Source organism: Ictidomys tridecemlineatus, chromosome 9, assembly GCF_052094955.1.
Source record: "Ictidomys tridecemlineatus isolate mIctTri1 chromosome 9, mIctTri1.hap1, whole genome shotgun sequence".
NCBI classification, from domain to species: domain Eukaryota; kingdom Metazoa; phylum Chordata; class Mammalia; order Rodentia; family Sciuridae; genus Ictidomys; species Ictidomys tridecemlineatus.
The window spans coordinates 1956457-1983722 of record NC_135485.1 but is presented as its reverse complement, the minus strand read 5'-3'; the positions used below and the strand labels follow the sequence as shown (position 1 = coordinate 1983722).

At 60.7% G+C, this 27266-nt stretch overlaps 1 protein-coding gene across 6 annotated transcripts in view; it reads right to left on the bottom strand.

The window, feature by feature from the left end:
- Positions 1–1503: 1503 nt before the first annotated feature.
- Positions 1504–27266, bottom strand: part of Sh3bp2 (SH3 domain binding protein 2) — a 33393-nt gene continuing 7630 nt past the window's right edge. Inside the window, exons 2-15 of one of the 6 annotated variants that reach the window (XM_040292790.2) lie at positions 23582–23718; positions 22029–22076; positions 12815–12954; positions 11432–11534; positions 9825–9942; positions 9378–9448; positions 8484–8572; positions 8135–8203; positions 5218–5839; positions 3742–3850; positions 3502–3557; positions 3149–3230; positions 2488–2547; positions 1504–2091 (exon numbers count right to left, since the gene is read on the bottom strand). In XM_040292790.2, coding sequence (XP_040148724.2) covers positions 1954–2091; positions 2488–2547; positions 3149–3230; positions 3502–3557; positions 3742–3850; positions 5218–5839; positions 8135–8203; positions 8484–8572; positions 9378–9448; positions 9825–9942; positions 11432–11534; positions 12815–12950 — 1653 coding nt within the window. In that variant the 5' untranslated portion in view covers positions 12951–12954; positions 22029–22076; positions 23582–23718 and the 3' untranslated portion in view covers positions 1504–1953. Of the gene's footprint in view, positions 2092–2487; positions 2548–3148; positions 3231–3501; positions 3558–3741; positions 3851–5217; positions 5840–8134; positions 8204–8483; positions 8573–9377; positions 9449–9824; positions 9943–11431; positions 11535–12814; positions 12956–14782; positions 14962–22028; positions 22077–23581; positions 23719–27266 lie in introns of those variants that run through there. The other 5 variants (XM_013355849.4, XM_040292788.2, XM_040292791.2 and 2 more) reach the window with 5 other exon arrangements.

The window sequence follows — 27266 nt, the reverse complement described above, 5'->3', positions numbered from 1 at the left end:
TAGAGCGTTTCCTCAAACAGGTGAGGCACTGGGTTTGACCCTCAGCACCACCTACAATGGATAAAGTAGTTATTGTGTCCATCTGCAACTAAGAATATTATTTATTTATATATATATAAAAATAAAATCTGGGCTGGGGTTCTGGCTCAGCAGTAGAGTGCCCACCTAGCACGCAAGAAGCACTGGGTTCAATCCTCAGCACCACAAAATAAAGGTTATTGTGTCCAACTACAACTAAAAAAACGTATTAAAAACATTTTAGCCACCGAGCTGGCTCCAAAAGCAAGTGCTCTGTGGCACAGCCAGCAGACCCCCAGGCACCACCAGAAAATGCAGATCTCACAGGACTGGAAACTGTAGCCACAGGGGGGAGTGGTGTGCACCATTCTGGGGACCCTAATGGGGTTAGGGCAGACTTCGCTAAGAATTCCGACTGCAGGGAGGAGGACTGGCCAATTTCCCAGAGGTGGTTTGGAATACCAAAGGTTCTCTGTGCTCTCACTCCTCTCCCAGGGAAGGCTGAAGAGGAAACACCTGCAGAGGTAGACACCTGGCTCCAGGAAGCAGGTGGCAGCCTGTTGTCCCACTGCAGCCAAGGTGCCCTGGAGTGGCAGCCTCCCACATGTGATGTCCCGATTCATCCAGGAGACCACAGGCCCCCAGAATATAGCAGGGGTTGGGGACCCAAACAAAGAGCCAACTCTGGGCAGTCACTGGCTGGGGCACAGTGTAGTCCTCGACTTGGGTTTTACCTCTCAACCTTATGACCCAACGTGAGGGGAAGCAAGTGGGCACCAGATGACCCGGGGCCCTGCCAACCTTGACTCCCAAATGTGTTGGTTTTCACAAAAAGCCATCCTGGAAAGGCTGTGCCCGGGAGCAGGGCCTGAAGAAACAGGGTACTGATGAAGGCTGCACCTGAGTGGGGTGTTGCTCAGAGGACTTGGGCATCTGGATGCCACTGTCCCCACCTCTCTTTGGCCTACTCAGAGGCAACTCTTCCTGCCCCATAGTGGCCATCACTTCCTCCAAGAAGTCTTCCTGGAGCACCTATGGGGTTCCAAGCTCATAGCCACTGCATATCCTACTGCCCTGGATACTGCATTGCACCTCACATCCAGCTGTCCCCTTGCTGGGCTGTGAGCGTGGCCACCCTGAGCCTGGGGCCTGCTCACAGTGCACCTGGCTCCAGCACTGGGGCAAGAGCCCAGGAGGCACTCACAGCCTTCTGTCAATGCAGAGAATGAGCCAACTATAGATATGGGGGCGCTTTAGCTCTGGAGCCCCATTGTCCTGGGTGTGACCCATGGAAACAGTGGCGGCTCCAAGCCAAGACTGCCCCAGCTGAGTCCTGACCTGTGACCCTGTGCAATCTGGCAAGTCACTCAGTGACCTGTGTTTTAGCAGACAGGGAGACCACTCTTAGCACTCCCCACATGGATGTCAGTGGGTGTGCAGTAAGCAGCTACCCCACTCCTTCCCAATCAAGCCTTGGTCACCGAGGCAAAGATCATTTCTGATTTATTGGGAGGCAAGGTTCCCTCCCAGAGCCTGCGTCTTACTCTTCCCAGGAGAGTCTAGGGCCAGCCCCAGTCCCACCCAACTGCCCCAGCCTTGCTTGGCTCCCAGCCCACTGCAGGGTGGTGTGCAGTGGGACCAGACTTCTAGTCCTAGAAGCCCAGGCAGGGCGTGGTCCTGGAGCCTGGGTTCCTGGGAAGGAGGAAGCGGGGTGTGTCGGCCTGGAGAGACACAGAGTCCTCTGGAGCTGGGTCCTGATCCAGCCCAGAACCCAGCTGCTGGGTGGAGCCTGGCCAAATTTCACCAGGCTTCTGAGCCTCGCATCAAGCACAGCCTCACTCCAGCTCCTCTTCCCATGCAGGTGAGGCTCCCTCTGTGTGGTACAGGGTCGTGGCCCTCTGGCTGCTTCTGCCCAGCAGCCGTGCAGGGCAGGTGTCACCTGGGCCTGGTGTAGCCATATGGGTGCCGCAGCAGCAGGTTCTGGTGGCTGGGCAGCACGTGGGTGTGGTAGTGCTCTACCATGCTGCCCACACTCACGAACAGGACCTCGCCCTCCAGATAGAACTTAGAGTCCTGCGGGCGGAAGGCAGCAGGGTTAGGGGGGCCCAGTCCCCCACGCTCAGCCTGTCTCCTCTGCCCCAAGCCCCGGATGTAAAATGAGGCAGTAGGCAGTAAGGACAGTCGGGCCTGCTCCTGCTGCCCCATCACGCTTGTGCTCCCCAAGTTCAGGCCGCACTCTCCCGTCCCCAGTGACCCAAACAGAGCCTGCACCCAGGCACTGCAGGAAAGATCTGTGAATAAACCAGCCCTTCCAGGGTCCCTGCGGACAAGCTGGGCAAGGAGAGAAGGGAGGCTGTGCAGTGGGGAGGGAGGGCTGATTCCCTGCAGTGCCAGTCTCAGTGCACCCACTGCCTGATGCCAGCCGAGCCCTGGGGCCACAGTCCCCAACCTACCCTCAGAGCCCCTCACCTTCTCAAAGATGCGGTAGTTCCTCACTTTGTTAGAGGATTCGTCCCACACAACCAGAACCTACAGGGAGGGCAGTGTCAAGCAGATGTCTCACCAGAGGGTGCAGGACCCATCGCGGGAGCCAGAGTGGGTGGGCCAGACCACCAGGCTGGGTGCTGAAGCCCTTGGAGGGAGGTGGGAGGGGCTGCAGATACCCTGCCCAGCTGCGGTCACCTGAGCAGGGGCTCCTCCTGCTCTCAGCCCCTGGTGAGAACTGGGCATCAGGGGTACCCAGTCCACCGGGACCCACCTCTCTCTGACACATGGGGCTAGTGCAGCTCAGTGACGTGGAGCACCACACCCTTGACTGGCACAGGGAGTGAGGACCCCTGCCACTCCTACCACCCAGTGGCTTCCCCCCCACTCTGGGTACACAAACCCCCGCCCATCCCTGGAGTCCTGGCAGCCCAGCCCTCCCCTTCCTTCCACAGCCCTGCTAGAAGGAGACATCATGGCCTCTGATCTTTAGAGGGCATCTAGTTCCAGAGAATAGATGGAGGGTGCTGCTGGGACCCTACAGAATTCAGTAAGCGGCTGCATGGGGAGGTGACCTATGAACTGAAGACTCCTGGGCCCCCATCAGCTGGGTGCACAGTGCCCGAGTCCCTATGGGGCGACCCACCTTCCCCGACTTGGTGGAGGAGTTCCGGATGCAGTACAGTCCGTCCTGGGGCTCTCCCCGGGGGTTCGTGGCTTTGAACAGCCTAAAATAGGACAGCATGTTGGTGGGGCCCCTCCAGCCGCACCCCCACAGCTCGGCTTTCTGCCCTCTGAACACCGTGGGCCTCTGCCCTGAGTCCTGAGAGCAGCGGATGGCCCAGAGGCCAGGACAGCCAGTGGGAAGGACAGAGCTAAGAGTCCCTCAGGTTTTCTGCTGCACCTGGCACCATGCACTTGGTCAAGTGACTGTCCAAAGAGGGGACCGAGAACAGGGAACCTACCTTCATACAAGTACAAGAGGGGTTTCACACTGACCTTTCCACTTCGCAGGATTCCGTGGTGTTGACAAAGACAGAACTGGGCAGTGGCACCTGGAGAGGTCAACAGGGCTGTGTGCAGAGGACAGGGAGACCCACACTACCTCTCCCGCAAACAGTTCCCACCTAGGGCTCTGCAGGGTCCTGTCCCCTTAGCTCCAGAGTCCTGGGGGCTCTGCTCAGGAAGCCGAGGGGCACCCAGCCTGCAGCTCCCTGCCTTCTATCCACTGAGTCTTACCTTCTCATAGTCCTCATCTGAGTCCTCCCCGCCAGTGTCCACCTGCAAGGGTCGCTTTGGCTTTTCAAAGGAGAAGCTCCTGAAACTCTGCCCATCAGGGGGTGATCGCCTGGGATGGGGCAGAACAGGAAGGCAGACCACATCACCCTCCCACCCAACTGGCTGCTCCTGGTCCCCTGCTCATGCAGCCCCCATAGGAGGGCAGACAGCAAAATTAGAATCCACAGTGTCCCTGCCTCCATGGCCATAAGGTCCAGGACCCGGTTCAAGAGGCCAGTCCTCACTGCCTGGGGTAGCAAGCATTGCCTGAGGCCTGGAAGCCCCAGGAGAAGGTCAGAGCCAGTGGGTCCTTATGGGGACAGGATCCTGGGCACTCAAACACAGATGTTTCCAGTGGACAAGTGGACGGGTCACCACTGAGGCCCCAGCTCTGCTGATGGCTCTGTGACCTTGGTCAAGTCACACTCTTCTCAGAGCCACACGGAAGTGGACAGATGTGGACAGGCATTAAGAGCCCTGCACACCGCACAGGTGGCCAGGTGGTCCTCAGCCAAACCTCCAGGATTTTAGGGAAACCAAGGAGGCCCCAAATGGCCAGAAGACCACGAGGACATGCCAGGTCAGATTGCTGGCTATGGGCAAGGTCCTGGACAGTAACCCATAGCCCTTGCCAGACTGAGGTCTGGGCACAATGACTGACAGCTGACTATCTGTTCCTTTGTGGCCAATCATGAGAGAGAATTGCAAGTGTGGCGAGGGGTCCCCCAGAAACTTTCCCACCAGCAGCATGGATCTCAGAGATGCCAACACAACCCTGGGTTAGGGGTGGTCAAAGGCATTCAGGGTGAGCCAGTAAGGGCATCCCAGGGCCTTCACCCACCAAGTGAGGTACAAAGCTCACCTTGGGTCCCAGACACCTTTGACCAGGGGCCACTGGTGACCAAATGGGGGACACTGTAGGCCCTAGCACTATCCAGCGACAGGTAGAAGGCATGCCAGCAGGCCTCCAGGCTGACTCAGGACAGGTCCACATTCCAGGCATTTCCCAGTTGGGAAGGACACAAAGGCAGTGCTGCTGGCTCTGGAGCCAGGAGACGCCCAGAACCAGACAGGGCTGGGCCCAGGTCCAGGACGGGGCTGTGGAGCATGCTGGCCTGGTGGCTCAGAGCCACCTTCCCCATCACTCAGCTGACTGCATGGCAGCAGCTCCATGGAACCTGCATCCCCAAAGCTATACTGACCACTGACCCTGAAGCTGCTGCTCCAGGCCCCCTGACTAGGCCATGTGTTTCACAAGGGCAGCCAGGGCCAGCCAGAAGGGAGGCCGCTCCGCCTACACAGGCCTTCGTACTCTGGCACCTGCCACCCACCAGGGCTGAGTGCAGTTGGGGGGTGCAGGGCACTGGCCAGAGACCAGGCTGGATTGGGGAGGGGTCCCAGCAGCTCGGAGCAGGGCGCCACTGCAGCCAGACTCACTGGAGGTGGGGGAGCAGCGGTTTCTCTGGCCTGGGCAGCACCGTGGGCCGAGCTGTGGGCTCAGGCATAGACAGCTTCAGCACAGGAGGCCTGGGAGCCACAGTGGGCACAAGGAGTCCAGGTCTGGCCGTCTCCCTAGGGGGGGCCTCCTCCAGGATCTTGAGAAACTTGGGCTTGTTGGCAGGCACAGGTGGAGGCTCCGCTGCGGGTGGCCCCCGGGGAGACAGGTGGAAGGACTTGAGCTTATCACAGTTCCTGGAGGTGGCAATGGCCGTGGTGGCAGAGCTGGAGGCAGGGCTGGCCCCATGGCCAGGGGTCCAGGGCTCTGGTTTCCGGAGGCCAGGCCCAGCAGGCGCGCTGCACAGTGGAGGGTCACTCATCCTTCGGGAAGTGGCAGGCGCCCTGAGACCAGGTTCAGCCCGCCTCAGGCCCAGTGGGTCCCTCTTAGTGTCTTCAGGAGCTGGACTAGCATCTGAGAGGCCACGCTTAGGGGGCGGGGGTGGCAGCAGGGGACTTGGGCTCTTGGAGGTGAAGGAATGGGCACGGGGCAAATCAGAGAAGGCTGGCTTCCTGGGCGTGGGCACTGGAGGTGGTGGGTAGGCCGGCGGGTGAGTCAGGGCATCTACAGAGCAAAGAGAAGCAAGTGAGCGCCACCCCCAGAAGCTGGACCATGCCACCACCTGCTGGGGTGGGGCACTGGGGCTGAGCGGCTTGAGTAAGAGCACACCCACCCTAGGCGGCCTGCTGTGCTGCAGCCCAGTGCCCAGGGCCCTGTCCAGCCTTTCCCCGGGCCCAGCTCACCACCACCACCTGGCCCTCCCTGTCCCTCCCCCAGCAGCAGCCCCACAAGCTTCCTGACACCTAGATGCCACAGGAGGAGCCGAGGGTTCCAGAGGCGGGAGTGAGAGAAGAGCAAGGACACCCAGGAAGTCAGGCTGAGAGAGGGGTGGGTTCCCAAGAGCAGAGGCGAGCAGGAGCGGGCACTGGGAAGACGAGGTCTGAGAGAACTCTATGGGAAGTCCAGGGCTGGTACCCACAGTAGAGGGGACCCAGAGTCACAGTGCAGGGACTGTGGGGGGTCAAGTCCTGCTATGGGAAGTCCAGGGCTGTGGCTCATGGCTGCAGGGACTATCATGGGTCAAGTCCTGCCTCAGGGCAAGGAGGCCTGAGCCCTGGGGTGGTGTCCCTCCAGATGGGCCCAGGGGCTGAGGAGCTGGTGGGGGTCTGGGCACATCAGGCAAAGGAGGGTGTGGAGTAGATGCTGGCACAGCCGGGCACACCTGGCAGTGTAGAGTGCTGGTCTGGGAAGGGGAGGGAGGGGAGGTCAGTGTGTGGGGTCCAGAGGCTGGAAGGGAGAGTGGAACAGGAGTACACAGTAGGTCTGCAGGTGGCTCCCATGCGCTCATCTGCAGCGCAGGATGGGACAGAGGGAGAATCTCTAGACCTGGGCAGCTGAGCTGAGGTGTGAGTGGGAGGTGACCAAGGCAGATGGCCTCAGGCCAGGGGCTGAAGGACTGTGGAGCTGGCCCCAGAGGAGTGAGGAAGACACTGGTACCCAAAGTAGAGGGGACCCAGAGTCACAAAGGCCACTCACTAGAGGTCAAGGGGGGGGATGTCATCCCAAGACAAAGTGATGGATAAGAAAGTTCTAGAGAGGTTGGAGAGGGGACCCGGGGGGGTCAAGGACTGAGCATGAGGGACAGAGGGCAGGACAGAGGCATCACCCCCACCCAGCCCTGCACTTCCACTACCCTCACATGACTGTCTGCCCGCCTCCCCAGGAGCCCGAGTGCTCCAGGAGTGGGGTGGGTGGGCGTGGGCTGCTGGTGACAGCATGACCTATGGCTGTGCTCCAGAGAGCTGGCAGCCCAGACACAGACCTGCCCCTGACTGGCCACCCTCACGCTCGTCCCTACTCTCAGCAGCCCACCCCCAACACGCTCCACATCCGGGCACTTCCCAGGCAGGAAGGGCACAACTGCAGCCCTGATGTCCCCAGAGCCAGGGGACTCATCCAGGATCCTAGGCAGGTGGTCCTCAGGGCCAAGAGTGGAGGCTGTGGAAGCCAGGCTACCCAGGCTCCACATGTCACTTTAGCTTGCAGTCCTCCTGCCTCAGCCTCCCCAGATCCCTCCCCTCTGTCTATGGGGCCTGACCTGGGAGGTGGGGGACAGGGTAGCACTGAACCTTTTTTTTTTTTTTTTGAGAGAGAGAGAGAGGGAGGGAGGGGGAGGGAGGGAGAGAGAGAGAATTTTTTAATATTTATTTTCTAGTTTTCCGTGAACACAACATCTTTATTTGTATGTGGTGCTGAGGATCGAACCCAGTGCCGTGCACATGCCAGGTGAGCACGCTACCGTTTGAGCCACATCCCCAGACCCTCTCTGAACCTCTTAATAGTGAGTCACAGTAAGGAGGCAGGCACCCACCTCCCCCAGCCTAGGTGCCACTCCTGGTGCTAGACCCTGTTCCCTCCGGATCCCCTACTCACTCCCCATTGCCCCCATCTACCAGATCCCCAGCCCCTGGCCCTACCCACATGATCCCCAGCTCCTAGCCCTACCCACCAGATCCCCAGCCCCCCTCCCTACCCACGGGACCCCCAGCCCCCTCCCTACCCACGGGACCCCCAGCCCCCTCCCTACCCACGGGATCCCCAGCTCCCTCCCTACCTACGGGACCCCCAGCCCCCTCCCTACCCATGGAACCCCCAGCCCCCTCCTTACCCACGGGACCCCCAACCCCCTCCCTACCCACGGGATCCCCAGCCCCCTCCCTACCCATGGGATCCCCAGCTCCCTCCCTACCCACGGGACCCCCAGCCCCTCCCTACCCACGGGACCCCCAGCCCCTGGCCTTACTAACCAGATCCCCAGCCCCCTCCCTACCCACGGGACCCCCAGGCCCCTGCACCTACCCTCGGGCTTCACAGGCTCTGGGGAGTCGGGCTCCAGGTATGAATCCTCCTCATCCTCATGCTCATAGTCTGTTTGTGGCAGATGGAGGGTGAGACTCAGGCCCAGCCCACACAAGACGGGGTGGCAGTGCCCACTGTGCCTCAGCACAATGCCCCGTCACAGGAGCTGAGCACCCAGGAGGCGGGAGCGTTAGGATAAGGCATCAGGATTTGAACCCAGGCCACTGTTACACTGTAGGACAGGGCACAGGCATGGCAGGAGGGGCCTCCCAACAGGGGCCCTGGTCCCTTGTGGCCATCAGCAGGAAGGTGTGGAGAGCTGGAGGGGCGGGTGTGGCCCAGCCCTCACCTTCATTGTCGGTCGGGTATGGAGAAAGGCTGATGTCCACGGGCCGTTCCACAGCACCATAGAAGCTATCTGTGTCTGAATTGGAGTCACTGAAACACAGGGCAGGCGGCAGGGGCAGGTGGTCAGCACCAGGCCTGGGGTCCTTGGCACTCACTCACAGGGACACCTGCACTCAGGGACACTGTGACAGACACATTCTTGCACATGCATGCAGACCGCCTATGCACAGACAGACATGGAGAGGCAGGGACAATCCTGTGACCACACGCTCAGGCCACACAGGTAACCCCAGGCAGGACGTGCACAGGCAAGCGTATAGACACACAACTGCAAGGACAGAAGGGGCTGTGGACCAGTGCCGCCCTCCCTGCCTCTGTGGTGCCTGCCACCCTGACTGGCTGGAGAGCTGAGGGCTGGGCCCAGTGTCCAGTGGCCCATGTGTCCACCTGCTCCTGACAACGAAAGCAAGGACAGGTCTAGGACCCCCTGGAGAGTCCCTTGCTACCTGCTGGGCCATCTCACTGGTGAGGGTGCTGAGACCAGGATGGACTGAACCCCTCCCTGGACGATGCATCTGCTCTCCCTCCAAGAGAGCCAAGGTAGGTGTCGGGGGCTGGGACCCCAAGTTCTACACTCTTGAAATGCTGTGACCCCCAAATGGGGAGCTGCCAACAGATGACAGAGTCAGACATGGTGACATGGAGCTGGAGAGGACAGCAGGACAGGGAAAGACAGGCACACACGCACACGCTTATACACAAGGTGCACACTTCCACATCCACGTGGCCCTTCAAGGAGCGCACTGTGGCCAGGCCACCCAGCCTGGAGACGGACATGCACGTCAAACCCAGGAGCCCCAGGTACTGCCACCCTCCTCCAGGCCCTGTAGCTCACCTGGTGTCCAGGGGCAGCTCCTTCTTCTCATGGAAGTGGCCAATCTCCCTGCGCAGCAAGGCCATCCAACTCTGTGGGTTAGCCAGGGTCAGGGGCCAGGGCCAGGACAGGGCCCCAATCACCCTCTTCCCTCATTCGCCCCAGCTACTCTGCAGTGACCACCAAGGCCAGCGAAGACAGCCCCAGTTGTGTCCAGCCCAGGCTGTGTGACTCAGGTGTGGCCTCCCCTCCTTGGGTCGGCAGCTGCCCCTCAGCCCCCCAGCTCTTCCCGAATGGCACACTCTTAGGGTGGGCCCTGGTGCCAGGCCCTGGGCAGCACCACCCGGCTTCCCCTGCTCAGTACATCTCTCAGGGCCTAGACAAGATGGTGTCAGCCTCCTGCCAAGAGCTGACAGGAGGCCAGGGCCCTGGGACTAGGGAGCCTCCTAAACAGGGAGACCCCATCACCTTGCGCTCGTCCTCAGAGGAGGCAGAGAAGAACCACGTGCGGTGCTTCTTGCTGATGTGGACGATCTTGAAGGGGAAGACATTGTTGGATGTGGTCTCCTCGGCCGCCCGCATCACTCTGAGGACACAGGGGTCACTACCTGCTCTACTCACAGGGGTGGCCTGAGCAGCCCATCCTATGTGGGTCTGGGTCTGGCACCCAGCATTATAAGCCAAGGACAGGAGCAGATCTGGACAGTCCCTGCCTGCCCATACTCCAGGCAGAGGACCTAGATGCTATGGGCAGATGGCAGAGGTGGGCAACAGTGGGTATCTGAGTTTTCAAGGCTTCCTGGGAGAGCAGCAATGCAGGCTCAAAGATGAGGTCACACCACCCCACAGCCCACCAGTGTCATTGTAATCGGACGTCTCCTCCCATCTCTGCCCCATGTGCCCTTGGCCTGACTGCTGAAGACCCTCATGGGGCTCTGGCCAGCCCCCACTGCCCGCTGCCCAGCAGCAGCCCCCCATGCATTTCTGGGAGTGACTCATGTCGTATCTGCTCTGCGGCCTACTAACCCACACAGGCTGTGGGCTGTGCACGGTGATCCCAAAGTCGACCTGGGGGAAGCTACCAGGGGACCTGGACAGAGCCTCTCAGACCCAGCTGGCCTGACGGGTGCACTAACTCCCGGGGGCACAGCTGTACCTGACACTGGGACACAGCTGTGAACTGGCTGGCACACGCGTGTCTGAGGGAAGAAAGTGACTGCCTGGGGAAGCTCTGATCACCAGTGCCTGCCTGCTGCCCGGGGCCCTGGGTGGATGGGGGCCTGGTGCTAGACTGGCTGATTGGCAAGGCTGCCCCACCAAGGCTGTGGCAGAATGGGAGCTGGGCCTGAGTAACTACCAAAGCAAGTCCTGCCACTAAGACCTAGTGACCCACGGTTGCTCACAGGATGGAAGGATTGGGCCTTAATGGGGTGGTGAAAGGCAGACGAGTGCTGCTGGACAACGGGTCAGGTGGCAGAGTCTTGGGCCCAGAACTCAAGCACTGCTCTGTGGGCCCAAGGCTGTGAGGTGGATGCAGGTGGGACTACCAGGCCCACAAGCTCCAGCATGCCACAACTTACCAGAGGGCTCTGGCCCAGTGTCCCCCTGCCCATCAGCCTGGAAGCCCTGAAGGGCAGACTCATGGCCACTTGCTGGATAGAGCTAGCCCATGGCACAAGTGAAGCAAGGAACTGGCCCCAGCCTGGGAGGACCCTGGAGCCAGGAAGTCTGGACAGGGCCTGTGTTTAGGACACAGGGGATGGTATCCTGGGAAGAGCTGGGAGGGGGAAGGGGCAGGGTAGGGAGGGAAGCAGATGCCACTGGGCAGCAACTGACTGGACTGCAGAGCAGGCTGTCCAGGCCCTTGACACCTGACCCCAAAGCCCCAGGAAGCCTCCGTAAGGAGCTCACTCCTAGGCTCCAGCAGAGGCCTGGGAACACTGGGCAGGGCTGGGCTGCTGGAGGCCATCTGGGGAGAGCCAGGTCCTCCCCAGGGGCGGGGGTGAGAGCTGGCTCCAAGCCCTTGTTGGCCAGGTGGGCTGGGAGGGGACGCTCTGGGCAGGGTGGGCACTCACCGGTTGTAGCCACTCAGGGAGAAGGCGCCCTGTGGGGAGGCCGACGTGCTGCTCTTGAAGTAGTAGATGCAGCGTCTGTGGATGATCACAAACCGCAGGGGCCCTGCAGGCAGGGCACGGTCACCAGGGCTGTCAGTGGCCCACGCCAGGCACCTTCCACCAGGCACCTCCGCGCCAGGTACCCTCCACACCAGGCACCTCCATGCCAGGCACCCTCCACATCAGGCACCTCTACGCCAGGCACCCTCCACCCCAGGCACCCTGCATGCCAGGCTGGCCATGCCAGGCACCTCCGGAGGCCTGTGCACCTTGGGCCAGCCTCAGGCTGCTGAGAACTGCTGAGAGGAAGACAGGAAGCCAGGCTGGGCTGCAGCCCCTCCTCAGGGGTCTATGACGGGGCCAAGTGTGGGCAAATGGAGGGGCATGTGGGCCAGGGCATGTGGGCCAGCCCCTGGGCAAGCCTGCCCACCCCTCCCTGTGCACCTTGGGCCATTCAGGGGCTATGTGCAGTAACCGCAGAGGGCCAGAGGCCCAGGAGGCCGCAACCACCTTGCTGGGTGCTGTGGGGCTGCAGGAGGCTCCTCAGCCCAGCTGGCAGATGAGGAGAGCAGGGGTAAGAGAGCCCCTGGGCTGGACTGTACTCCAGCTGGGCAATGCCCCAAGCTCCACCAACTCAGGCCTGGATGAAGGTCAGTTACAGTTTCTCTCTGGAAGATCCCTATGCAAAGAAGGTACCAGTTAGACTGGTACCCAGAAATGACTGTCCTGTGGGGCACACCTCAGCTACGCAGCTCTGGAGCAGGGAACCCTTGGCAGAGGGCACTGCTGGGGCACAGGCACGGAGTACCCATGGCGAATCAGAGAGAAAGGCAAGGCCCGGGTTCTCTCTGCCTTCATATCTGGACATCTGTCGATCTCGCAGCCCACTGTCCCCAGGGGCCAACACCCGAGCGTCAGGCAGCTTCAGAGTCCCAGTACTCGGCTGGCTTCTGACCTAGCACATGGACCCATCACGTGAGGGCCAACAGATTCCCTGAACATTTGCGGAGAGGAAAAGGGCAGCACCCAGGGGCCAGACCTCCAGGCCACTCTGAGGCTACCCCGCTCTGGATGCAGGCAGAAGCTCCCATGGCCAGCTGGTCAGCACTGTGCACTGTCCTCTTTGACCAGCTGCAGGCACCACCCTGAACCCTGTCAAGTTCTGGGACTGGAGAGGCTGCCTTCAGGTCCCCCAGGGGAGCTGACCATTACAGAAGGAAGAGACACCCCCGAGGACCCAGGACATAAGGTGGCAGAAGTCCCAGCAGAGCAGTGGAGAAACAGGAACAGGGCCCAGTTCTGCCACAAGTTCTCCCTTGTGGTGCCCACTGCCCGGGGACTTACATTTGAGCAGCTGCAGCTGGGTGCCGCCCTTCTTGTGCAGGTAGCCAGCCTTAGCCACACCCCCGGGCATAGTCAGCAGGTTCTGGGCACCGATGGCCTTCATGGGGACAGGCCAATGCATCTCCTCAGCCGCCATGAAGCTGGAATCACAGAGGAAGAGACACAGCTCAGCCAGGGGTAGGGACAGGGAATGTCTTAGCTGGGCCACTCACGGGGACACTGCCACACTCCAGGAGGCAGTGTGGAAGGTCAAGGCAGTGGGGGTGAGGAAACGCCTTTCCTGAAGGACCCAGCCTTCCAGAACTGACCCTGGGGAAAAGGTTGGGTGGTCCACCTGGTCAGCTCCACCTGGTCCCTGGCCACAATCCCAGGATGCTGAGAACTGTGTCCTTTGTCACTGGTTCACTGGGCACATATCTGGTGAGTGCACCACCCTGTGAGGGCTAGCATACGATGACGAGTGGCCTGAGGGAACCCAGCCCAGGTAAGGCAGGCTTTATGCCATAATGACCCCAAGTCCCAATGCCAGGTGAGCCATAAAGGGGCCTGCCCAGACAGGAAGTCAGGAGTGGCCTCTTGGAGGAGGTGGCACTGGGGTCACAACCTGAAAGTAGAAATTAAAGAGGTACAGGGGCTGGGGTACACCCTGCATACCCTGTCCACCAGCTCTGACCCTCAGTGGGGAAGAGGTAAAGAGCATAGCCCCTGGATGTCCATCCTCAGCAGCTTCTGTCCATCCCTTTCTTGAAGCCCTGAGACCAAGCATCAGTGAAACAGACAGCCAAGAACCCCCAGTTCCAACAGCCTGGTCTTGTGTCCTGGTTGGCTTTCTGGGGGATTCCCAGGCCTCAGCTGCTGGACTTTTTCCATGAGGGAAAAGTGGACTAAATTGTCCCAAAGCACACCCTTGCCACAGTGGCTGAGAACCATGTGGTTAGTTCACTGGCATCCACCTCCTCAGCCTGGGGGGTCACTCACCCTCCCTGTCTGAGCCTCAGGGACCACGCTGCACACTGTCACAGAGGCCCTGCCCACTACTCCAGCCCCAGACTCTCTGGATCCAGCTGGGCTGCTGAACATTTCTGCCTGCAGTGACCTCCCCACTACCCACATGGAGAAATCCCACTGGCTGTCCTTCAGGAACAACAGTGAGGGCTCCTCTCCTGTGAGGCACCCCAAGTGCTCAGTCATGTCTGAAGTCCCCCAATCCTGCTCTGTTTAGTCTGTGCCTACCCTGGGCAGGTCTAGCTTGGGACCCTGGTGCAACTGGATAGTGGCCAGTATCTTAAGAGCCCAAGGTGGAGCAGCCAGGGTCAGATCCAGAGGCCAAGATCAGCTGGGACTCCTGCCACTACAGCTCCAACCAGAAACACACACATAAGAAAACCACTGTCCACTCCATCAAAAAAGCAAAGGAAGTCACCACCCCAAGGACACAGAATGCCCCCATAGCCTCTGCTACTGTCTCCCAAGGCTTCATCTGCACAGAGTGCCCACCCCCCCCCCCCCAGGGAGAAAGTGGGAGCCTGGAGGTCGGGGCCACCCAGCTGTCCCCTATGGCTCCCAACTCTTCCATGCAGGGAGGCGGGAGTGAGGACTGGGCAGCTGGGACCCCAACTTGGGTTGAGGCTGGGAACAAAGGCGCGGCCATACCCCCGCTCTGCCCGGCCCCGCGGGGCAGTGAGAGCCCAGCAGCGGGAAGGGAGATGGGCACCGGGTGCTCTCGCCCATCCAGGGGGAAGTGTGGCACACGGAGGGCCCCACGCCCAGCCGCAGCCCCCGGCCCACCCAGCGGCCGGCCCACGCCCGCCTTTGTTCCAGGGGACCGCGCAGTGCCTGCGGCTCCCGGAACCCGGAGTCCCGGGTCGTGCTCCAGAGGTCTGGGGCCCGGGCTTGGGGACTTGGGGTCCCGAGGCTTGAAGCCAAGAGTCCGGGGCCGCGGACGTCGGGTCCGGGCTCAGTACTCACGGCGTCCACGCGGCGGGCACCGCCGGCTTCCGGGGAGCGGCCAGCCCCCATCTCCCCTGCGCGCAGCGACACGGCCCCGGGCCGGGGATCCCGGCAGCCGCCTCGTCCCGGGCGCTCGCCTCCCGCCGGCCCCAGCTCCGCGGCCGGGACCCAGCGCCCGCCATGCCCGCCGCGCCCCAGGCCCAGGCGGCCGCCGGCTCCTCCCCTCGCAGACGGGGGCGGGTCCGCGGGCAGGTGAGGGACCCGCCCGCCCCTCACGTCACCTTAGGCGGGCCGCCCACTCCCGGCCTCAGTTTCCCCACGTGCGGCACTGCAGCTAGTGGAAGCCAATTATAAGGGTAACCGGGAATCAGAAGCCCCCAAACCTGCAACTCCTAGCCCCCGCCTACGTCTCCATCCCGCCTGGTTCCTTGATGGCAAGCACCTTGGGACAGTGGTCGTACTTCCCCAGGGCAGACTTGCTTTGCCAGTGTCTCCCAGGGATTCCCAGGAGTCGGGGGTCTGCTCACTGGCAGCTCCCACTTGCTTAGGCCATGGCATGCAGGTCACCTCTCCCGGAAGAGTTCCTTTGACTGGCCAAAGGCTGTGAAGGCCCTCAGTGGCTACTAGGCTGCCTGCCTCCTCCATCTCCTAGCACTTACAGGCTGGGGCTGGATGGGCCACCTGTGCAGAATGCAGCACAAGGCCCTACCCTGGCCCTTTGGTGGTGAACAACTTGGGCCCCATTCCTACCCAGCTTTGCATGTTGGGCAACCCTCACTGGTTCCAACGCCTCCACCTCAGGTCACCTCAAAGGTGCTCTTCCCAGCACCTTGGAGTCTGCAGCTTCCATCCTGGTTCTGGCCACCTCTAAGCCTGTTCCCAGCGCTTCTGCCTTTATCTCCCCTTGAATCCTACAAAACCCTCTAGGCTGCCCATCAGCATCTTCACTGCTCTCAGAAGTCCCCAGCACCTCCTCTTCTAAAGTCTCTCCAGTGCCTGCCTTACGTCCTCCAACATGACCCTTCCAGTCACTTCTCTAAGTCTTGGGCTTCCTTATGCACACCTAGCCATTCCCGATTTGGCCCCTCTGGGCCTTTCTCACAAACTCTCCTCCTGCCCTCTGCCCTGTGTGCACCTGTGCCAGCCAGACACACAGTACCCCTAATTCCGCCCACAACCACCTCTAGGCTTGTTCCCGCTGTTGCCACTGCCTGTACTTGCAATTGAACTATCTCAGCCCTCAAGAGGTGGCTCAAAGACCACCAATCCCTCACAGACTCTTCCAAAAAAGAAGAGGGAACTCATGCCCTCTTCGCCCCTTACAAAGACACCACAAGTGAAGACTACAACCAATCTCTTACAGACATAAACATAAATATCCCCAACAAAACACTAGTAGACGGAATCCAGGAACATATAGAAAGGATTAGACAACACGGTCAAGTGGGACTTATTCCAGCAATGCAAGGTTGGTTCACTTTTCAAATCCAATCAATGTGATATACCACATCGACAAAAAACAGACCCACCTACAGAAAAAACCGTAGACAGAATCCAACAATCCTTCAAAACAGGGACAACACTCAACAAACCAGGGATAGAAGGAAAACTTCTCAACATGATAAAGAGTATCTTTGAAAAGTTCCTGCTCACATCATTTCTAGTGGTGAAAGACTGAACACTCTTCCCCAAGGACAGGAGCAGGGCAAGGATGTCCGTCCTTCCATGTCTGCTCAGTGTCCTGCTGGAGGTCATGGACAAAGTAATCAGGCAATAGAAGAAATATAAAGTATCCAGATTGGAAGAAAAAAGTGAAACCATTCCCAGATGAGATTATTTTATATATACAAAATTTCAAGAATTCCACACACAAGAAAAATATTAGGACAAACAAGTTCAGCAAAGGTAGCGGGATCCCAGTCAACACGGAAGTCCACTGTGTTTCTACGTCCGTTCCAGCAGCGAGCAATCCACAGTGGAAAGACAAGTTAATTCAGGCATCCCCTCTTCCAGGAGGTCTCCTAGGTCCTCTAGAAGATCCTGTCCCCACCCTGGGGCTAGCCCAGCCTTCCCTCCACCTAATGCTGGCTGTACTAGGTTGTCACAGTCCTCTGTCCTTAGAGCCCAGGCCCAGCAGAGTGGGCACCCAAGGTGCCCCCAAGGAAGGAAGCAGTGTTGGCCCTGGTGGGTGGCTAGAGGGACAGAGGCTGACACAGAGCCCCACCCTGGCATATCACACCAGCCCTGAGCGAATGGACATTTGGCAGTTGTGTCAGAGCTACTGTGAGGACAGAGCCACCTCCTCCTGGGGCTGGGGGAGGTTGGGGGAGCAATTGGGCAGGTGATGCCCCACCTTGTCTGAGCCCAGTGGCCAGGCAGGGGCAGGCAGGAGAAGGGCTCATCTCCAGCTGGTGCCTTCCCCCTGCAACAGGATGGAAGTGCTCAGGAGGTATTTACTGACCCTGGGAAGAGGGCAGGTCATGCTCCACCTTCACCTCCCCTGGGAATGTCCTCATGCTGACATCATAGTCCCTCTCCAGAGGGGCCCCAACCTGCCCCAGCAGGTGAGCCCGGACAGTACGTGCCCAGGAACCCAGTGCTGGGCCAGGCTGGAAGCAGAAACGGGTAGTGGTGCCCGAGGGTCTGGACAATGGTGGGCCACCGTGCCACACAGCTCCCACATTTCCTAGCCTCGCTCATAGACAGTCCTACCTGTGCCTGGGGACACTGAGGGTAGCTGACCTCCAGGCAGTCTCCCTCGTGACCTGAAGGCTAAATGCCACTCACTCACCAGGGGCTCCCACAGGCCTTCCTGCCGACCTGCTAGGTAGTTTCGTCCCTCCTCAGATGCCCACCCGCAGGGATGCCCCTGGGCTGGTGGGAGCACTGGCTGGAGCACCGTGGGTGGGAGTCACGAGGGAGAGAGCCTGCCTTCAGATCTCTCTGGGTCTCATCCTCCACAGCGCCGCCATCTCCTGCTGTTAAAAAAGGGCATGGGAGGGCGGGGGCTGGGCTCAGGGGTAGAGCACTTGCCTAGCATGCGTGGGGTGCTGGCTTCGAACCTCACCACCACTTATAAATAAATAAACAAATAAAATAAAGGCATCCTGTCCATCTACAACTACAAAAATAAAATTTTTAAAAAAAGGGCATGGAAGAGTTAACTCCTCCAAGGCCCAACACACTAAGGAGGGACTGAGGAGGACTCTGGAGGCAGGTCAGCCTGGAGTGGCTGGAGCTGGTGGTGGCTGCTAGGTTCCAGGAACCCTTCTACAAGGTGCAGGATCCTCGCGTGTGCAGGTGTGGAAGTGCTTTGAGCCCGTGTGGCCCTGTGGGGTGCACCTTCCCTCAGTGATATTGGCTCAAGGACCCTGAAGCTGCCGGAATGGGGACGGGTTGCACAGGCTGGTGAGACAGCCCCAGCCCGTTCCACCAATGCAGCTCTGCGGCTCCCACCTCTGGGGCCCTGAGCCCCAAGGATGCATGCTCCTCACCTGCAGGGGCCCACACACAAGGTGCAGCTCCGCAAGCCCAGTTAATGTCACAGGTGCACTCACAGAAGACATGGGAGTGAGTGGGAGACTACACGCGTGCACACCAGTGTGTGTGTGTGTGACATATATGTGCACATTGTGAGCCTGTGCATGAGAGTGACATGGCAGCCCTGAGGCACCGGGCTCCTGCAGACATGGCCTGTTGTGGTAAGTGAGCGGCGCCCTGGGTGACCACGGTGTCAGGGACTCACTGCTCACGGAGACTAGGCCGGCCCTGCTGTGAAGCCGCAGAGCGAGGGAGGGCCAGCGTCCCAGCCTGAGGGAGCAGAGACGAGGACCCCCAGTGCACAGCACACACACACACTCATGCACACATGTACACACGCATCCAGTCCTGTCCACATACTCAAGCACATTCACACTCCACATATACACTTTCACACTTACAAACACGAATGTACACTTACACTCACACTCACACTCATTCACATGCTCACACACGTGCTCGCACTCATGTGAGCACCATCCACACAACACACCAGGGGCCAAAAAGACCCTTTATAAGTGGTCCCCAGAACGCTCGGGCACAGACCAGAATCACCACCCCAGCCCTGCCCAGCCTGGTGCCAGGTCCTGTGGGTTCAGGAACCTCACAATTCTGTGTGTGACCCACACATTCTTGCACATTTACTCCCCAAGGACACGGGCTGGGAGAGGCTCAGGACTTGTGCAAGAGCACTGCTCACCCCGCCACTCCAGAGCTTAAACCTCAGTCATCCCATGTCACTGATGAAGACACCGAGGGTCCAAGAAGCGGAGCACTTCCCCAGAACACACATGCACTAGTGGGTTCCTCGAGCACAGTCCCCTAGGCACCCTGCCTCTCACCACTTCATACTCTGCTTTTAGTTTCCTTCCCCCTCCTTCCTCTTCCCAGAATCTTTCTCTATAAAAGAATCAAAACCAAAATGCTCCTAGAAAGGCCCAGTGACCAGCCATGCCAGAGAGCCCACAGCTAGCCAAGGGGCCGAGAACAGACCCCCTCCCCAGCGGGTCCCTGGGGCCCAAGGTCCCCTGAGCACAGCGTCCCACGCGGGCAGTGGGGACCCACACTTCCCTGCCTGTCCCCCTGCACAGGTATGTGTACACACACACAGGGACCCCAACACCAAGGCCACCAGGCAAGGCTGGAGTGGGAGGGGCGCAGCTCCCAGGGCTGCAGGCTGAGAGGCAGGAAGCAGGGCAGGGGCGCCCCAGGTTCCTGCATGGGGTCCCCCTTCTGGCTCCCTCTGGGCCCATCTGGGACCACTCTTCTCAGCGCCTGACCCTTCTCACAGGCCAGCCCTGGGGGGAACTTGGCTCCCATGACCCCGCCCAGCCCTGCGGTTCTGCCACAGCCACCCCACTGACCTGATGGCACTGACCCAGCACATGGCTCTCCTGCTGCCTGGTAACTTGCTGGAGGTTGGTGTCCTGGGGCCCAGGGAAGCCATGCAGCTCAGGGGCTGTGGGGAGAGGCCACACCCTGCATCTCCCAGGCATGTGAGGCCGAGGCCCCTGGCTGCCCGGCTTGTTGTGCCACAGCTCAGCTCTGCGCCTCTGAGACCTGTAGCTGGTAGGGCTTCCTCCTGGTCTGGGACTTCCTGTTGCTGGTTCCCTGGGCTGCCCCAAGGAACAAGCACTTCCTGCCTTCCACCTGCAAGGCCCTGAAAGCTGCAGCCTACCAGTGCTGGTCTGTCTGGGGGGTCTAGTCCCCACTCACCATCCTCCTGTTCCCCACTGTGGTCAGAGGCACAGCTATCTGGGCTCCAGGGCAGCTGTGCCCCTGGGAGGAAACTTCATGCTGTCCCTCCCTCCCCAGGTCACCTCTGCACACTTAGCCTCTGGCCAGCAAACCACACAGCCCCTCACAGCCCAGGTTACTGGCCCCACACAATGATAGTGCTGATACCCCACGCCCCTCCCCGGCCCACACGGTGCCCACTCCTGTCCTCTGGAGCCTAAAGGGCTGCGCCTCTTGCACCAGGGTCCTGTAGGTTTCAAAGTGGCTCCCTCTGTGTGTTCTGACACCAAGGGACGGAGAGACCAGGGTGGGGAGCCATGGTGGAAGGCCAGGCCTGGTCGCATGGTGGAAGACCAGGGTGGGTTTGGGTCTCTCAGTCTCTCTGCCTTCAGAGCCTCCAGCTCTGCTAATCACCCAGCTTGAGAGAAAGGCCTCGGTGACAAAGCACACCCTGCCATCGGCCCCTCCCTAGGCCCACTCAGAACTCAGCCCCCTCCAGCGGTTCTGCTTCCGTCAAGCTCAGCCTTCTTCCTGCCTCGGCCCCTGCTGGGCAGCCCCAACAGGGCTCCAACTCAAGCCACAGGGTGCCCAGTCCCTGCTCCTCTGCACTGAGCTCCGGTCCCAGATAGGACAGGACTCTTAGGAGGAGGCAGCTGAGAAAAGATGTTCTGGGGCCGAGGGCCACGCTCATGGCAGGATTTGAGGGTGACAGAAGCCGCAGACCACAGGGCCTTTGGGAGCTGAGGGTCTTGTTCTTGCCTCCCGGGGTCCTAGGGCAAGATCCCACACCAACTCCACCTGCCATCGGGTACCCAGAAAGGGCAGCTTGGAAGCAGAAGGAGGCAGCTTTTGTCCCCCAGGCTATGTCCACCAGCCAGGCTGCCAAGGCCCCACATGGCCAAGACCACCTGCTGTCTCCTGGAGGGTGGAAGCTTGAATCTGATGCCCAGGGCCTCCTTAAGGGGGCTCAGTGCTTCAGGCTTCTCCAGCCTGTGCCAGCTTTCATGCCTCGGGTGGCCAAGGGCAGTCTACACCTTTAGTAGAAAGTTGGGCATGACAGATAGACAGATGGCAGGGGGTGGGCACAGGAGGGTCAGCAGGGGGGCCCCTTCCCGAGTACTTCCCTCTGCAGCAGGGTGGAGTTAGAATGGCAAGTAAGGGCTCCTGGGCCACACAACAGCCAGGACCGGCCAGGGAGGCAGTTCCCAGGAGAGGGGGCACCAAGGAGTGTGGCCCCTCGCAGAGCTGGGAGAAGCTCACAGGCCAGGAGGCAGGGGAGGCCGCGTGACGATCTGGGATGAGAGCCCCCAGGAGATGAGCCAGGAGCCAGCCAGCCCTCTCCAGGATGTGCCACTCTCCAGATCACAGAAGGATGAACAAGGCCTATGCAGAGGCAGGAGCCAGACCCCCTCTCCCTGGGCCTCACTTTATAAACACCAGGAGGTAGAAGTGAGCAGAGGCCCCCCCCACCCAACCCCCCCAGGCCCCCACCTTGGGTGCAGCATTGTGAGGCTGGGGCCACAGCCGGGAGGAGAGAATTAGGCTGCATGAAGGACCCCCATGCAGGGCAGGCCCATGTTGGACCCCCTCCCCAAGTCCTTCCTTCCAGAGGAAGGCTGGGTGAGGAGTCCCAAGCTGCTATGTGGCCTCTGCAAGCCCCTCGGCTGTGGGCCTCAGTTTCTCCAAGAGCCCTCCCATCTCCTCCCAAGGCAGAATTCATTTAATCCCTGCAGCAAACAATAATGTCATTCCCACTCTTGAAGCCAGAGGACATTCAGAACCCAGATGGTGACTCCATAATCTTCGCCCTGGGCTGGGGACCATGGAGATGACCCACACCGACAGAGACGTGTGTGGCTGGGTGGCAAGCATTGGGGCCACCTGAGTGAAGCAGCTGAGTGCCACACTCCATCCTCCCACACTTGGCTGATGTCCCAAGCTGCCAGGCTCAGAGACTGCCTCCCGCCCCCGGGCACAGCACACTTACCAGGTGGTAGGAGCTGACAGCGGGGCAGGGCAGGGGCTCAGAGTCGGCCTGCAAAAGAAGAGGGCATGCTCACGCTGGGTTCTGAGGACCTCCGCCTGCCGGGAGTGAGGCCAACACCCAGTGCGGTGGTGTCTGCTGCAGGCACAGCCCACCCTGCCCTGGCACCTCACGCCTCACAGCCCCGTCTCATCTCAGCACCCACAGCCTGAGGCTGGCCCTGTTGCCGTCTGCACTCAGCCTCGGAGGACACTGAGGCTCAGAGAGGAAGGCACTTGCTTGGCCCCCAGTCAGGGTCCCGTGGCAAGGAACTGGGACCCACTTCCTGGCACCCGGGGCTCCTGCCAGCCTGGTACCTGCTGGCTGCCTACAGATGTAAGCATGCCAAAGGGCCTTCCAGGCACAGGGAGGATGGGAGACCCCCCTGGGGAAAGTCAACCCCTCCCAGAGGGCTTGGGCCCGCCCTGGGCCACCAGCGCCCAGGCTCTTGCTGGCCAGCCCCCTCCTGTCTCTAGCTTCACTCTGCCTGCTGCCCAGTGAGGCGAGACTCAGCATCCTGGAAACTCAGTCCTGGAAAGAGGGAGGGAGTGGCCCAGAGGGCAGGGCCGTGCTCAGGTCCTGGTGGCACCTGGACTGAATGGTGGCCCCATTGCAGATATGTCCACCTTCTGACCCCATGGCCTCCAGATGTAGTAAAGTGAGGTGTCACTCTGCCTGAGTCAGATGGGCCCTAAATCCAATGACAACCATCCTAGCACATGAGCAGTGAGGACGGCATGTGATCATGGGGAAGAGGCCGCAGTGATGTGGCTGGGAGCCCAGGAGCCACAAAAGGCCAGCCTCCCCCAGCAACTGGGCAGACAGGGACGGTCCTCCCCGGAGCCTTGGGAGGCAGCGTGGCCTGCCTCTGGCTCCAGGAATGAGAGAAGTACATCTTTTTTGCTCCCGCCCTGGGGGTCGGCCCTTCGGGGCATCCCGGTGCAGATCCACAGAGGCCTCTCCGAGTCCCTTCCCAGCATGCTCAGCAGCATCTCTCGCATCTGACCACACCTCCTGGCCTGCCATCAGGGAGAGGCTCTGTGAAGCTGCGTCCAGCTGGGCCGGGCACCCTTGAGCTGGCCTCCCTGATGTCCAGCCACCTGCCTCCCACAGCTCTCATGCTGGTCACCAGCCCAGCAGGCCACTCTCGGCCCACCCTCAGCAGACTTGCCCGCCCCTCGCTGGCCTCCCTTCCCAGCCCAGCCAGGCTGCTTTCACTGTGGACAGAGGCCCCTCACCTGTCCCGCACCCCTGGTGGGCTTCACTCAGGGCCACACTGCCCCTTCCCAGCACCTACAGTCTCCACCCAGAAACTGAAAGCCCTTGTCCTTTCTGGTGGAACCATCTAGAACCTCACCCCTGCTCTGGAATCTCGCATCAATGGCACCGCGCTGCCACCAGTGTCACCGTAAGGTGTCCATCCTTACTCATGGGCCTGGGTCCACCCAATCCCTAGAGCCCAAGAGGTGGGTGGATGAACAGATGGAAGACAGGCTCAGTCCCGGGTGAGGCCATACCTCTGCTCTGCAGTGACAGCATCCCCGGAGCTCAGACGTGCGGGGCGGACCTGTGTGGTGGGACTTTCGACAAGAGTCTTTCAAGGGACTGGTGTCTGGTGAGGCTGCAGCTCTTGCCCTGCCCTGCCTCAGGACCTCTGCTGGGTGAGACAGGACACCAGATGGCACTGGTCGGTGTGCCAGGCTGCTCACTGAACAGTGGAGAGGTGCCAATACCTAGGAGTCGTCTGGTCTCCCCAAAGACAGTGTGCTTGGGGTCCAGATGCCCTGGGGAATCCCAGGGCCACCCACCGTGGAGGACTTGCCACTCCCTCCCCATCCAAGGGGTCAGGGAACTGAGGGAAATGTAGGAAGAGGGCCTCTGGGGGGCAGAGCCCAAGCAGGGGACATGGCTGGGTCTTCTACAGTGGGACGCTCTGTCCTCGTCCAGAAGGGACCCACCGGGGCCTTCCTCTGCCAGGGCTGCTGACAGTCCCCAGGGAGCATGCCCTCGTCTCCCTGGCTCACTCGGTGCTGAGCTCTGTCCTGCCCGGAGGACTGCGTGGTGGCTGCAGGGAGATGCCAGGCCCAGCTGACGACCGGTGGCAGTGGCATGAGGGCAAGATGGGGCTGGTTTGGTGGGGCAGCTGCACACCCCAGCTGTTCTCCCACCTCCCACAGGGTGCAGGGTGCAGGATTCACACTCGAGTTCACCACAAACACGGGTGTGTTTCCCTTCAACTGCTTGAGAAAAGCCCCCGAGTGTGGCCGTGGGCCCCCCAGTTCCCACAGAGCAGCCTGCCCCTGGGGCTCACTACCGGCCACCTGAGCCCCAGCCCAGCTCAGGACACTCCATCCTGCTGGCCCACGGTTCCCCCTCCAGAGTGCTGCTCCACCTGCAGGACCTTGGTGGGCAGGATGGCGCTGTGGTCAGAAAGCAGGCGGCACAGGGTGCAGACCCAACTCAGGCCCCTCCTCCCAGATCTGCGGCCCACTCTGGGCCTCAGTTTCCTCGTCTGATGAGTGGGGCTGACAGCTCCAGTATGGGCCACCTGGCCGAGTGGTGGGTGGGCTTACTCCAGGGACATCTGACCCCTGGGATTCCACTGGCAACACTGTCACCAAGCCAGTCAGGGGGGGAGGACCTCAGAGTCCAGCAGTGCTTCCTGTCACACCCTAAGGGCTGGCCCATGGAGGCGCCATCAACCTCATCCCCCCAGGTCAGAGCTCCACTCAAACATCCCAGCCTTGGTCCCTTGTCCACCTCCACCCTCAGAGCGGCCACTGGGGCACCACCCTCCCGGGGGTCCCTCACCCAGCCCACTGCCCTGTCTGTGGGACCTCCTCCCAGCTCCTGCCACCTCTACGCTCCTCTTCCCACCCTTGGGCTATGTCCCACCCTGGCATCAGTCCTTGGGGACAGGGACCTGTCTGTCTTCTGTGCGTCCCCAGAGCCTGAACAGTGCCCTTCGAGACACGCGTACCAGGACTGGCTTGCAGCACGAGCTCAGGTCACCTACACTCCAGCAGCCGGTGCCTGTGGCGCCCAGTGCACAGGGTCACTTGCCAAACGAAATCAGTCATCCAGCCCAAGTACCCCCACTTCTTCATTCCAGGGGAACCTGTAAGCACCCAGGAAGCAGGGCTGGGCCCCGGGTCACCTCTCCAGCCTCAGTGTCTGCATTGAGAAAGCAAGGGCAGGATGTTCCCTTGCCGGGACCACGCAAACGCACCCTCAGCCTGGTCTGGCCTGTTGTCTCCAGGGCTGTGGCTGAGGCGAAACCCGCAGCACCTTTGTCAGGAGCGCCAGAAGGGGACAGGGAGCCCCAGGAACACCCCCCGGGCCAGGAGGCAGCTTGGCCCTCAGTTGTCAGCCGCCAAGGCAAGCCCTCTGCCCTCCCATCGGGGACTCTAAGGCTGAGGCAGTGCGGGCAGCCACCCTGGCCACCAGCCAGGATGGCTGGAGCCACCCACCCCCTGGGACCGCGCGGCCCACACCATGGCCTGGGCCCTGCCCAGCCTGGCTCTCAGGACCCAGGCCTCGGTCTCCTGAACCATGGCATCCAGGGCTGCCAGCCCAGCCCAGCGGGTCCCACACTCCAGCAGAAGGAAGTGCCACGCACATGGGCAGCGCCTGACAGCCGCAGGGCAGGGTGCCATACAGGACCAGGGGGCTTCTCACCACAGTGTGCAGTGGACCTGTCTCCCATAAGTGTTTCCCCACACCCACACTCCCATGACACCAGGACAGAGGCAGGCAGACACCACACCCTGCACCCCAGCATCCAAGCCACTGCCATCCTCCATCGGGGGCTACCAATCTGCTGTGGAAACAGCCTCTTCTGACTCATAGCCTTGTGACATCCGTTCTGCCAGACACTGACACGTCAGCCAGTGATCTGAAAGTCATCTTCTACATGAGCTAGCCAAGCAAGGAGATTACATGGGCAGTGTCTCAAAGGAAGGCTTTTGCAAAGGTCCTGGGGTCAGGGAAAGAGAATGTGCGTACCTTCAGACATGATGGAGAGAGGTGGGCACATCAGAACCACTTGTGAAGGCCATGATGTGCCCAGCATGGGCAGATGGGTGCTCTGACTTGCCCTGGCTCAGCTCCTGGGCCCAGGCTCCACGCAGGCCTGGGTTGCATCCCTGCTCTGCGCCCTGTGCTATGCTCTAGACCAGCTCTCCTCACTCCCCAAGTTCTTCCTCACCTCCAATGGGCCCGATGAGGCTCATGGGGATTCTGCCACAGGCAGAGCCAGCATAGTGCAGGGTGCCTGGTGAGGGGAACCCTGCTGAGCCCCAACCCCAGAGCAAGGGACAACAAAGGGGCACACTGTACGCAGAAGCCAAGAAGCTCATGCCCAGTGTGCTGTGGGGTGGGGGCGTCGAGGTGCAGCCCACTGTCCTGGCCAGAGCCCACGGCAGAGGTCAGGTTGACCACAATGGGGGCCCTGCCTGGGCGCCGGCTACCTCTCAGGCTGGGCCCTGCATGAGCCCTCCACACTGTTGCCACCTGGGGGACATCCCAGGGCAGGTGCAGGGCCACCAGCTCCAACCTGGGCCCACCTGCCACCTGCTGCTTGAACAGGACACTTCAGTCTCTCCTGTGCCATGGCAGCCTCCTTCTGGCCCACAAAGCCACCTCTGCTCCTCAGAGCTTCGCCCGCAGTATTTCACCAGATGAGCTCATGGACCAGGGCCCACGTCACCAGACATGGCCCCCAATCTCAGCTCCTCCTGGCACCGCTATGTCCCCAGGTCCTTCGCTTGCCCAGGAATCCCACTCAGTACCCTATCTGTCCAGAGGGTGTTCCGGCCCACTGCCCGTAGGCCGCCAAGGCTGAGTCAGCAGAGCAGGGCCCTTCCCTGCGCTCGCCCGCTGGCGGGTAGGTATCTTCTGTCAGGACCCCTGGCTTTTCCCCTCTTTCTCTGACACCAGTATCTCAAAACTGTTTTCAGGGTGTTCTGTCCACGTTGACGTGTCAGCCAGTTGGCACTGGATTTATTGCATTCCAGCTTCTCTGTCTTTTGTTATATTTGTTCCTTAGTCTTATAATGTGGCCCAGGCTGGCCTTGAACTCCTGGACTTAAAGGACCCTCCTGCCTCAGGTCCCGGAGTAGCTGGGACTGCAGGTGCACACCTCGGGGGCTCTTGGGAGCCTTGATTTCTGTGCTAGGCTGGGTCTTACACCCTCACTTCTGG